General features: G+C 40.7%; 1 protein-coding gene and 1 long non-coding RNA gene across 3 annotated transcripts in view; one reads left to right on the forward strand and one right to left on the reverse strand.

Moving 5' to 3' along the window:
* Nucleotides 1–13,869, reverse strand: part of asic2 (acid-sensing (proton-gated) ion channel 2) — a 717,277-nt gene that overhangs the window by 109,042 nt on the left and 594,366 nt on the right. Inside the window, exon 4 of the mRNA XM_063038045.1 lies at nucleotides 8,507–8,634. Coding sequence (XP_062894115.1) covers nucleotides 8,507–8,634 — 128 coding nt within the window. The remainder of the gene's footprint in view (nucleotides 1–8,506; nucleotides 8,635–13,869) is intronic.
* The window catches only part of LOC134340608 (uncharacterized), a 129,465-nt gene continuing 122,907 nt past the window's right edge, over nucleotides 7,312–13,869 (forward strand). For both annotated transcript variants that reach the window (XR_010016596.1, XR_010016594.1), the window contains exon 1: nucleotides 7,312–7,392. This is a non-coding gene — a long non-coding RNA (uncharacterized LOC134340608). The remainder of the gene's footprint in view (nucleotides 7,393–13,869) is intronic.

Consider the following 13,869-nt stretch of genomic DNA (forward strand, 5'->3'; position numbering starts at 1 on the left):
GAGTTGGGGTTTCATCCCTGTTGTTGGGAATATGGTTACAGTTAATGAGAGTTGGCAAGAGTTAGCAGACCTCTCTTCCTATTGGCTCCATAACAAAGCCATCGGCTCTTCTTCTGACAAGATCTGATGTTTCAGAGCATGTCTTTAGAGTGCATGGGGAAATGGAATTTTGAATACAGAGTATGTCAAAAGATGTTAATTTTGACAATGACACATTGCTCTGGTCATCCAATTATCACATATGCCTCTATTTTTTTTTGCTGAGTGTATCCTTTTGGGCAGATGTTGATAAGACATATATTAGAGCAGGATTTGCTGCATACCTCTGGGCATGAGGAAGTAGCTACATCTGATGGATGATCAGCTGGTTCCCTGTCCTGCTCTGCTGGAACCGGTAGCAGTACAAGGTGCTGGCCCTGAATGAAGTGCTGATATGTGCTGGTCACTTTTACACTCTGTGCAGTATATGATAGCTTCACAGTCTTTTGCTTGGTATGCTGTTGAAGCACAACATTTGAAACGTATTGAGTGCACTTTTAGAAAGCTTCTTTGGTCTGCAAGCAGTTTTGCTCTGAACCCTCTGCACTTCCTTAAGGTGCAAGGCTTCTTACTGTCAGGGCATCGTCTATCAAGGTTCATGGTAGTGTTTTCTACTTCAGTTTTGTTGACTGTGATAGGGGTACTGATTTCCCATGCTTTTGCTGAAGATCTCTCTTTGAATGATGTGTTACCCGAAATTGAGAGCATAAAACCAGGGTCATTTCGCATTTCTGCACGTCGGCGCACAAATTCCACAAAAAATGACAATGATGAATAGTGGACTTGATGCTTCACTTTATACTTAAACCCTTTAGTTATCCACAGTTCTTGGATGTTGTTTGGTAGTTACTCCACTATAGGTCCATTCCTCTCAGTCCTAGTAGGTAACCATCAGTTTTTACCGACTGTAGTTCTGAAAACAGATCTGCAAGCTCCTGTAACTTCTGTGGTTCATTGTGTAAGCGCTTTGGAAAATCATCAAGTCTACTGAAGAGAGATTCTTCCATTACCTCTGGAGAGCCATGGATTTTGTCTAGTCTCTGCCACATCACTTGCAAACCCCTGGGATTACTAATGTGAACTGCTCTAACCCTTCGTCCATGTTGCAGTGACATCCACCCAGCCATTTACAGAGAAGGTCTAGTTCTTCACTGGGTTTGAGACTTAGTCCTTCCATGGCATTGTGAAAGCTTGACTTCCAGGACAGATATCTGGAAAACCAGCTGTTGAACACTTTTAGTCTCGCTGTGACCAGGTCTCGATGAGCCAGATACCAAGCCAAATCTAATGCACCTGCAGCTCCTGAATGAGAGCATGGTGGAGACTAGTTTGCCAAATACGTGTCCTGGGATGGATGGAAGTTCAGTCTGTCTATGTCTGTGCAGATGGGATTGGCATCAGCAGAAACTCTTAACTGAGATTTTTCCGGTGGTAAAACTGCAGAAGGAAGTGGTTGGATCTTTGCTGCTGTAGACCTTGACTGTCAATACCTGGACCATGTGAAAGACATGCTGGCTGAGTGACGAGGACAGCTTCTCCTTGTAGAGCATTTTTATAGCCAAAATGTGTTTGGAAATATTCTTTAGTAAGTTGCATTGGCTGTTGTGACAGCAAAATGCTACTGATTCTGGTTGTAGACATACCACCGTCTAAGTCAGCTGCTGCTTCATACACCTTTGCCTCTGCTAAGACAGCCTCAGCTTCACACTCTTCTTGGAACGCACTTAGTGTAGTCTCTACACGTGCTCTCTCCATGTCTATACGAGCTTTCTCCACTTGCATCTCAACTTCGCGCTTAGCGTATGCTGCTCTCTTTCTTGCCGCTTCAGCTTTGGCGCGAGCTCATGCTGCAACTATGCTAATTGTGATTTTGTTTGAGCGTCGCAAAGACGCAACAGATGAGCCACATTCTGATCTTACCTCCAGGCCTTGGCGATCGATGTTGCTTGGGTCGGAAGCTGACATTATCATCTACGACATTCAGACGTGTCTCCAGTCCGTGGGCGATGCCTCTGAAGACGAGCTATCTTTTCACTCTACTGCCCTCACTGTGCATATGTACACAGCTATGCAGTGAGCTAAACAACTTCTCAAAAATCACCTGAGACGGAAGCTTTCTTCAGGGTGTTTAATGAGATCTCTTTACTGTGAAACTGTAGAGAGTTAAGTAAAATACATATTAAATTCAATACAGAATTGTCACCCGCCTGAATATACTAATATTGTCGATTATTCTAACAACTGGTGCAAACAAGAGCAAACTTGTGGTGCAACGATAAATTTAGACATAATACTTCCTTCAAAATATATCTACTACATGTTTACCAATATTAATAAAAACTTACGATTCACAGATATTGCTGTTTCAAGGGCAAATAAAGGATGGATGGAGATGTGTAGCTTTCCACCATGTGCTTCAAATAGAATCAAAACTAACCACACAGGAAATGATATAAAAAAAAGCTTATGTACAGGAAGTGATGTTCATACCAACTGAGCTGCACCTCTAGAGGCCAGAGCAGTCAGCAATCAGAAAGAAATTGTTATTTAAAATTAAATATTGATCCACGATTAAGTGTTTGCCAAATTCTATTTTCAAATCCCTGGAAGAGGTTCGGACAATGTTATTTTGAACTAAAAGTGAATCGGTATTAAGCCAAACTGATGAAGATTCCAAAGACAAAGAAGTGCAGACAAAAATTAAATTTAATAAAGACATATATTGCGATACATGAACTATCTTGACAGCAGATATATTTTTCTCCTTTTTTAGGCAGTTTTTATTTTGTATACTCTAGATTGATGAACTCTTACCGCACGGGGAAAGGTTTTTAAATGGAGTGCTTATTAAGTGGAAGATAAAGTTAAAAATCTCTGATCAGAATGGATGTCTGCTGTAGGTAGTAAAGGAAATGTACTACTATCTCCATTACTTGTAGTCGTTCATATGAACTTCAGCCACACATTTTAAAAACTGTTGATCTGTGTTTTAGTGTTATTGCAAATTAGTCAAGTTAACAGTACGGTGATGTGCAAAATTGGTCTGCAGTGAATTTTTCAAATGTGGCCTGAAATGAAAGACAATTCCTATGCACCCACAATGTTACTGATCACACTTAGGGTCACAGAGCAATACAACATGGATGTAGGCCCTTCAGCCCAACAAGTCCATGCCAACCACAATGCCCATCAAGCTCGGTCCAATTTTCTGCATTCAACCCATATCCCTCTAAGCCCCACCCCTCCATAAACATACTCAAATCTTTCTTAAATGAGACTATTGTACTTACCTCAACCACTCCTTCTGGCAGCTCATTCCATATACTCACCACCCCCTGCATGAAAATGTTGCCCTCAGGTCTCTTTCTTTCCCCTTATATTAGACAAGCTTTTCACTGTATTTTGATAGATGTGACATTAATAAATCAAAAATTGAAACCAAAAATGTATGTCCGCTAGTTTTGGACTGCCCTACCTTGAGGAAAAGACTATTACTGTCCACATTTTCTGTGCCTCTCATAATTTTAAACGTTTCTATAAGGTTGCCACTCATTTTCCTATATTTCAAGGAATAAAGATGTAGCCTGGCCAACTTCTTCCTATAACACAGGCCCTCTAGTCAGGGCAACATCCTCATAAATCTTTTCTGCACTCTTTCCTGTTTAACTATGCCCTTCCTATTACAGGGTGACCCAGAAGGTGCAGTTTAAAGAGCTAACGCATTCTTTGTCTTCAGTGTAATCTGAAACCTCCATGACCTCAAATGGAACTTGATGCTCACGCTTTGATCGATTTGTTCTGGGACATCAGAATCACTCTCAGCTCCCTAATCTGAGGATTATTCCAGTTTGCTGCTACTAGTCCATATCACCTCTCACAGTTTTCTGCACCAAGATCTCTTTTTCCTCAGTCCATTAGGCTGATAGAAATGGCTTTTGCCACAATTGCAATCTTCCCCTATTCATAGACTACATAGATACACTCAGTGGCCACTTCATTAGGTATGTCTGTGCACCAGCCTGTTAATGCAAATATCTACCCAGCCAGTCAGGTGCACCAACTCAATGCAGACATGGTCATGAGGTTCAGTTATTCAGACCAAACATTAGAATGGGGAAGAAATATGATCTCAGTTACCATGACTGTGGAATGATTGTTGGTGCCAGATGGGGTGGTTTGAGTATCTCAGAAACTGATCTCCTAGGATTTTCATACACAACAGCCTCTAGAGTTTATACAGTATGGTGTGAAAAACCAAACAAAAACATCCAGTGAGTGACAGTTCTGTGGGCAAAAATGCCTTGCTAATGAGAGGGGTCAGAGGAGAATGGCCAGACTGGTTCAAGCTGACAGGAAGATGACAGTAACTCAAATAACCATGCATTACAACAGTGGTATGCAGAAGAGCATCTCTGAATGCACAACACGTTGAATCTTGAAGTGGATTGGCTACAGCAGCAGAAGAACACAAACATACACTCAGTGGCCACTCCTGTACCTAATAAAGTGGCCAATAATTGTATATTACAGTAACCTTCCTGGCAAACTGTTGTACTTTTTTCCTTGAACCCTCTCAATCCCTTCTGGTCATTTTGGGAGAACTCTTCCATTTCTTTGCCATCACTGAAAAATTCTTTCATTGAGTAGCAACAATCTCGGTTTTGATTGATGCAAGACCTATTAAATGTTGGCTACATATTGAACGTTTCAGAATGGTGGTATACTGAGAACCATGATAAGTTATGTGTGACCCTCACAGCTGATCTTTTCATACCTCATGCAACTGTCGCAAAAAACGTTGACTCAAAAGAGAAATAAAAATAAAAGTGGGGGTGAGAGTTGGAGAGAGAGAGATCCAGTGGTTGTATTCCACTGGGAGCAACAAACGAGGAAAATGTAGGCAAGTTAAGTTGTTTGGTAAGCACGATATGATTGGTGTCCACTTAAAGAATAGGGCTTCAAGTTTTATAAATTCTTGATTATTTTCTGAGCCATGTGCAAAATGATGTAATAAGGAAATCAGAGCAGTGAACACATGGCTGAAAGGAGATGCAAGAGGGGTTCTATCTTATAAGACAGTCCGAGAAGGGAAGCAACTGTACAAGAACTACACATGCAACAGAGAAAGAATAAATAAGGTGGCTGCAAGGACAAAATTAGTAAGTGGGTGAAAAAGGGAGAATCAATGTGAAAAAGTAGTTCCAAAACAAATGAAGGTGCTGTGGGTAGACCAACAGACAGAAATTGTGTTTTAAAGACCACAGGTAAAGCAAAAAAGGAAAAGGATAGAGGTAACCAAACCAGAAGAAAGAATAAGTACTTGTATAGGATTAAAGTTAGAAGGGAGTGTTAAATGTGAATTGATGGTGCAGAGGTTACACTTGGCAGGTGTTGTATGGCAAGACAGTAATAATTTATGAGAGCTACAGAGAAGCTGGGGAAAATGACAAAGGCGGAATTAATGATGAGGAAGGATATTACAAGACCTAAGAATAGAAAAGTCAATGCTAAAAGATTAAAGTTAAGAAAGAGGTAAACCTAGGAAAGCTCTGCAGAGGTCACCTGATGAAGTGAGATTTGCATTGTTGCAAAAGATAAATTTACATGTAGCTAAATCAGGATGGACTCAATGTTTATTTTAGTTTTCAGTCAGATTGAGATGAGCAAATCTCTTCAAGTGTAAAAGAAAGCAACTTTCTGGAGAAATAGTCATAAGTAACGAAATAGACTTTATTAATATCCTAATGGTTCAAGATCTTTTCCCGAATAGCAGTCACAAAATAACTGTTCAACATGTACTTAAAAAGCAAAAAAATATCAAACAATCATTAAGAGATATTAAAAATCATTATCATAAGATAGATAATAGTACGATTAACTTTTGTGTTGAGACGAAGATGGACTGTGGTAAACTGATAATACTACAGTCTACCAACAGGATGTGTCCAAACAGGAATTTACTTAGATATGGGGCCAGCTTATATCTCTAAGGGGCAAGAGCCAATTAATACCAGATGAGATGAATAAACAAATAATGGGTACAAGTGAATGCCCTTGTGGAATTCACTTCTCTTCCTACAGAGTTCCAATAACCTGAGTTCCAAGTGAAATATGCATCAGAACTGATGTAAGTACTTTAAGAGGTGAATGAACTCAAAGGACCAAATGGCCTCCTCCTGAATCAGTTGGTAAAATGTGAAATATAGGGCAAATTTCCTGAGTTGACTATTTCCTAGCAATTTCCTGTTTGACCAGAAAACAGGCCTGAATCTGCCCAGCAGCTAAGAACAGATATTTCCAGACTAGTACCTATAGGTAACAAAACAAAAAGAACAACCGACAGGGAATATTTAAAGAACCTTGCAAATCACCACAAAAAGTACTATGTTGGAAAAGAAAGGTGGTCAAGGACAATGAAATAGATAGTGGTCATATTATAAATGAAGATTACAAAAGCTCATGTTTGAATTGTTAGGGGATGAATGTTAATTTTAATCATAAGTTACGTGGGCAGCAGTCAGCTGACAGAACTGAGAACCATTCTTCAAGCCAGGCAAGGAAAGCTGCAGAAACAAGAGCCATTATCTGCAGAGAAAGCCACATCTTATTATAATGTTAAAAGAAGAATATTTTGTGCATCTGGATTCCTCTAAAAGATATTTGGATGTGCAGAGGTGTTCTTGTCATTTGAGATGTGCCTCCATTGTAAATATATAATTCTACCAAACCACTTCTATTAAACTTGTATTTAATAACCTGCTGTTATTTATGCACTAAAAAGAATATAAAACCTCAAGTGTATTTTGAGATCATGGAGATTCTCAAGAGATTCTTCTGGAGTGCTTGCTTATTGTACTGAATAAAGACATTTTATATCTGCAGCTCCACTCTCCATGTGACTCATTCAAAGCCATGGATAAACACCATTGTTTGCAAAGGGAGCCAACTCTCAATAAAATAGTAAAAGAAAATGGCTTTATGAATCTCGATTTCTAGCAAGTGTTTGAATATGCAGAGATATTCTTTTGGTTGAGGTGTGCTCCCATTGTGAATATATTATTGTACTGAGTTAATTTCTTACATTGAAAAGGTTGAAATTAACTATCCAATTATAGTACTGAAACTTTATTTAATAATCTACTGTTATCTTTGTGCTTAATGAAAATAAAACCTCAATGTACTTGGAATGCAGAGAAATGTTTACAAGATATTTTTCCAGAATGCTTGCTGGTGCTGCAATAAGACCATTTACATTTAGTCTCCATGTTGCTCATTTAAGGTCACAACAGAACGATTACAGCAGCTGCTAATGCAGAGGAAAAGGATAGATTTGCCTGCTTCAAAAATCTGAAGGTAATATAACTTCTTTCTGTCTCGTAAATTTACTAAGCTTTCACTGAGCTACCTCATCTGGGATTTCAAATAATTGTTAGAAAATCTAGTGCACAGAACCAATTTTAAAGACAATAAAATAACATGCAAGTCTGCCTTAAATCGGAAAGGTAATAGGTCAGGTTGAAAACTTAAGTGTCTTTTCTTTCCACATGTTCTTGGAGCCTATCTGAAAGTCACAGCCAACTTTGGGCTTATAGCTTTAAACAGATGATAGAATCTAGATGCATTGGGAAATGATGATCAATGTACTTCTTGCACTCCCTTCTGTTGCAAAAAAACTTTGCTATTAATCCACAATTGTTAAAAACTGGATTTATTCTTTAAATGGTTAGGCAACTTTAATTAACAGTCCAATTAGTAATTCATTACTTTAATAGATAGTGCCTCTTGAATGTGGTTCCTTCCTCTATAAGTGGTACAGTAATAGCTGTTATAGACTGAGATTTATAATTCTCATAAAATCTGTTTGGCTTGGCTGCTTCAATGTAGCAGGCAAACTTGTTAGCAATTGCATAACTATATATACAGTGGAGAACTTATTATAGCAATAATTCAGACACAACAAATATTAATTCGTACAACCTGTACAAACATCAGGCAACAAACATCAGGTATTTTCACATTTACAGCAGCAAGATTAAGAGGGTAACCCTGGCTATGCCTTTAAACTTCTGATAGCACAGAGCAGGACTGAAACACTGTGTGCAGTGCAGTTTTATCTCAGAAACCATACACTTATTTTAAAGAAATTTTACAAATATTCAGCAGACTAATTCCTTGGAAGGTTAGACTGCCATGTTAAAAGGTGGAGTTTAACTAGACCTGTATTCACCAATGTTTAAAAAAATCGGTGCTGCAGGCTCCAAAGGCTGAATGGCCTACTCCAGCTCCTATTTTTCATTGTTCTTATGTTTCTATACATCATTACACTTAAGTGCCATAGAGGGATGAGATAAATGAATAACAGAAAGCATGGCCCTTTGAAGAAGTAATTTAGGGATTTTCTGTACTGGTGCAGATGATACACACAGATTTAATGGAAAGCTTAAGGAGAACATAAGAAGCACTATACCCGTTGCTCTTGAGTGGAAACAAATGTCTGGAATCCTGGTGCAACTCCAAATCCCAGCTCATGTACAAATGGTGGCTCGGACTGAGTGTGGAGCTGTACTCTTATCCCTGCTTCAAACGTTGTGTCTTCTGCAGGAGAGAGGAAACAAGGAGAGCACTTACAAAGGAACACAGTCTTACAGCACCTTGGTGAATTAATTGCAATTTCTAAAAAGATTTTTACTTGGCAGGAAACAAGTTAGATCAAAAAAGCTGTAGAACAAAGAGGCCAATGTTAAGTAACATGTTTCTTGCCACAAAGATCAAAATATGCCTGTAGTAAACACACAATCATATCCTGAATACTAATTGGCAATTAGGTAATCAGTAAGAATAAGAATCAGAATCAGCTTTTTTTATGACTGATGTATGTTGTGAACTTTGTTGTTTTGCAGCAGCAGTGCTGTGCAATACATAAAATACAATAAGATATATAGTAGAAAACAGTAAATTAGTGTAAAAAGAAAGCAAAACATTGAGGAAGTGTTCATGGGTTCATTGTCCATTCATACTTCTGATGGTGGAGGGGAAGAAGCTGTTCCTAAAATGTTGAGTGTGTGTTAACTTTTTAGGAATATGAGGGCACCAGGTACAACCAACGAGTAACAGAGTGAAATCCTGTAAGAAAGTGTAAAAGTCAAGACATTTGTAACTATCTCCAGGCAGAAATGTTAACCAAAAAGGTCCGCCATGGATTTCTCCTGGGCCTGTACCATCATAAACGTCAGCCTTCAGACATTGTATCAGACAACCAGTAACACATGAAATGCAAGAAATGCTGAGTTCTGAAAGCATCTCAGTGCTACGTTCCAGCATTACCCCATCCAATCTGTCTGACAAGGTGGGAAACTCACTGGGTGCTTCCTGCCAGACAAAGCAAGGAAAATTCAAACCTGCATTTACTCCACATCTCCCTGATCTCAATGTCCATGGTAGCAAAGTGGTTAGGATAATGCTTTATAGCGCCAAGGATCGTAGTTCAATTCTCACAGAGAAATGGGAAGTTTGTATGTTCTTCCTGTGACCGCTTGGGTTTTTCTTCCACATTTTAAAGATGTATGGATTAGTAAGGGTTAGTAAGTTGTGGGTATGAGATGTTAGCAACAGAAGCATGGAGACACTTGCAGGCTGTCCCCAGCACACATTGTGCTGGTTATTAACACAAACAACACATTTCTCTATGTGTTTCAATGTACATATGACAAATAAAGCTAATCTTTCTTTCTCCTTTCTTCCCTTAACATTAGAAGATGCTTTCAACAGTAAGCTTAAGTAGCTCTTATTCATCACAAATCTTTTCATCAATCCTCATTTCAGATTCTGCATGGACCACTTCGGGTGTGCTGTGTTTTTGTCCAATAAAGATAAGAATTCCAGAGGTGAAGTGAGATTGACATACTCCGCAGCAAGACAATACTTGACCAAGAAACACACTAAATCATATTGATGAGAAGTGTTCCACTGATAGAATTATTCTCAGCAAAAAGCAATACAATCATACTTAAAGCAGGCAATTATTATATCCCCAAGCAGATATTCCTCAGGGTAGTATCCGATGTGCAACCATTAGAACAGCTAGTTTCTCTCTATCTTGAAATAAATCCAGTTACCATTACAAACTACTGGCATCCGGTGATGGACCTCATTAATGGTGAAACTTGGGCTTCTCACTCCTCAACGTCACAGTCAGGGACATGTACATACATTTTCAACAGGAAAAGGATTCTCATAGATTTCAGCGCCAACTTATCCTTTATTCATTGTTTGAACGGTAATACTAATCATCTTGTTTCTTTTTATTTTCTATTTCCAGCAATTGTTGTTGTTGTTATTTTCTTTACTATTTGTTTCCAAATTGACTATTTCAGTTAAAAATAATCACCAGTGGTATCAAGGCAATTGATGTAGAATAACTATCAAGTGAGAGGCAGGACAACAACCTTTCCCTCAATATCCCCAAAACAAAAGAGTTGGCTATTGACTTCAGGAAGAGGTATGCAGTGCACACACTCCTGTCTGAGAGCTTCAAGTTCCTAGGAGTGAACTTCACCAACAGCCTGCCCTAGTTCAACCACAGCCAAGAAAGTGACCAACACCTTTGCTTCTTTCGGAGGCTAACAAAATTTGACATGTAACTGTTACTCTCACCAAATTTATCTGTACTCAAAAGAAAACACCCTATCCCAATGCATCATGGCTTGGTTTGGCAACTGATCTAACCCTGACCGCAAGAAACTGTGGAGTTGTGGACACAGCTCAGCACATGACGGAAACTAGCCTCTTCACCATGGAGCACCAGGCCATTGTCTCCCACACCATCACCAACCTTATCAGCTCTGGGAATCTCCCATCCACTGCCACCAACCTCATAGTTCCCACACTCCACACTTCCCATTTCTACCTCTTACCCAAGATCCACAAACCTGCCTGTCCAGGTAGACCTATTGTTTCAGCTTGCTCCTGCCCCACCAAACTCATTTCTGCATACCTCGACACTGTTTTATCCCCCCTTGTTCAATCCCTTCCCACCTATGTTCGTGACACTTCCCGTGCTCTGAATTTTTTCAATGCTTTCAAGTTCCCCTGACCCCATCGTCTTATTTTCACCATGGATATCCAGTCCCTATATACCTACATCTCCCACCAGGAAGGTCTCAAAGCTTTCCGTTTCTTTTTGGATTCCAGACCTAACCAGTTCCCCTCTACCACCACTCTCCTCTGTCTAGTGGAATTGGTTCTTACTCTTAATAATTTTTCCTTTGGCTCCTCCCACTTCCTTCAAACTAAAGGTGTAGCTATGGACACCCATATGGGTCCCAGCTATCCCTGCCTTTTTTTTGGCTATGTGGAACTGTCCATGTTCCAAGCCTATACTGGTATTCGTCCCCCACTTTTCATTCGCCACATCAACAACTGCATTGGCACTGCTTCCTGCACACATACTGAGCTCGTTGACTTCATCAACTTTGCCTCCAACTTTCACCCTCCCCTCAAATTTACCTGGTCCATTTCCGACACCTCCCTCCCCTTTCTAGATCTTTCTGTCTCTATCTCTGGAGACAGCTTATCTACTGATGTCTACTATAAGCCTACTGACTCTCACAGCTATCTAGACTATCGTAAACACAAAATAATCTGCAGATGCTGGGGTCAAAGCAACACTCACAACACGCTGGAGGAACTCAGCAGGTTGGGCAGCATCCGTGGAAAAGACACAGGGTTCCGGCCCGAAACGTCAACCGATCTTTTCCACGGATGCTGCCCGCCCTGCTGAGTTCCTCCAGCGTGTTGTGAGTGTTACCTAGACTATTCCTCTTCTCAACCTGTCTCTTGCAAAAATGCCATCCCCTTCTCGCAATTCCTCTGTCTCCGCTGCATCTGCTCTCAGGATGAGGCTTTTCATTCCAGGACGAAGGAGATGTCGTCCTTTTTTAAAGAAAGGGGCTTCCCTTCCTCCACTATCAACTCTGCTCTCAAATGCATCTCCCCCATTTCACGCACATCTGCTTTCACTCTATCCTCCCGACACCCCACTAGGAATAGGGTCCCTCTTGTCCTCACCTACCACCCCACCAGCCTCCGGGTCCAACGTATAATTCTCCGTAACTTCCGCCACCTCCAACAGGATCCCACTACTAAGCACATCTTTCCCTCCCACACCCTCTCTGCTTTCTGCAGGGATCGCTCCCTATGCAACTCCTTTGTCCACTCCCCCCACCCCATCTGGTGCTCCCGGTGTGGTCTTCTATATATTGGTGAGACCCGATGCAGACTGGGAGACCGTTTCGCTGAACACCTACGCTCTGTCCGCCAGAGGAAGCAGGATCTCCCAGTGGCCACACATTTTAATTCCACATCCCATTCCCATTCTGATATGTCTATCCGCGGCCTCCTTTACTGTAAGGGTGAAGCCACACTCAGGTTGGAGGAACAACACCTTATAAGAGACAGAAAAAAAACCCATGTAAATAAATAAATAAATAAATTAGGGATGGGGTAAGAAGGGGAGGAGGGGCATTAACAGAAATTAGAGAAATCAATGTTCATGCCATCAGGTTGGAGGCTACCCAGATGGAATATAAGGTGTTGTTCCTCCAACCCGAGTGTGGCTTCATCTTTACAGTAGAGGAGGCCGTGGATAGACACATCAGAATGGGAATCCCTCCCCCTCCTGTCTTCTCCTATCATTTTGGATCTCCCCCTCCCCCTCCCCCTCCCACTTTCAAATCTCTTACTCACTCTTCCTTCAGTTAGTCCTGACGAAGGGTCTCGGCCCGAAATGTCGACTGTACCTCTTTCTAGAGATGCTGCCTGGCCTACTGCGTTCACCAGCAACTTTGATGTGTGTTGATAGGAACTATACAGCAGCTCAGCATCACAAACCTTATCCATCCAGGTTTCATGGGAGGACATGTATTTTAGTAGAGTATTATAAGCAGTTTTGGGCTCCGAGAAAGGATGTGCTGGCATTGGGGAGGGTCCAGAGGAGGTTCATTTGAATGATCTTGGGAATGAAAGGTTAACATATGAAGAGCATTTGACGACTCTTGGGCTTGTACCCGCTAAAGTTTAGAAGAATGGGTGGGGCGGGGGAAGAATCACAGTAAAACCTATTGAATATTGAAAGGCTTAGATAGAGTGGATGTGGAGAGGATGTTTCCTGTTGAGGGGAAGTCCAGGACCAGAGGGCACAGCCTAAGAATAGAAGGATGTGCATTTAGAACAGAGATGCCAAAGAATTTCTTTAGCCAGAGGGTGGTAAACCTGTGGAATTCATTGCCACAGACACTTGTGGAGGTCAAGTCATTAGGTATATTTAAAGCAGAGGTTAATAGGTTCTTAATTAGTAAGGGTGTCAAAGGTTATGGGCAGAAAGCAGGACAATGAGATTGAGAGGGAATATATATTAGCCATGATGGAATGGCGGAACAGATTCATTGCGCCAGATGGCCCATGTCTTATGGTCTTATTTATCATTGCAGGACTACAGTGTAAGGTGCAATTCTACAAAATAGTGTTCATTTGTATTTGAGATCTAAGTAAACATTAAGAACAAATTTCTAGCCGAACCTACAATGATCTCAAAGTGGAGGTCAAGTTTACACTCACACTTACTTTCAGAATCTCAGGAAGCTAAATGTGAGCGTAAACTTGGCTACAGCTGCTGACAAATATCATGTATCATTGTTTACTTATCTCCATAACATTAGTGAAGTCATTCATCACACTCTGCTCCTCAGGGCTCGACTTCCAGTCACTTCTCCATCAGCCCACATCCACAGGCAGCGTTGTCACACAAACTCAGACTGCATATATCCTTAGAGG

Source organism: Mobula hypostoma, chromosome X1 (assembly GCF_963921235.1).
Source record: "Mobula hypostoma chromosome X1, sMobHyp1.1, whole genome shotgun sequence".
In the NCBI taxonomy this organism is placed as follows: Eukaryota; Metazoa; Chordata; class Chondrichthyes; order Myliobatiformes; family Myliobatidae; genus Mobula; species Mobula hypostoma.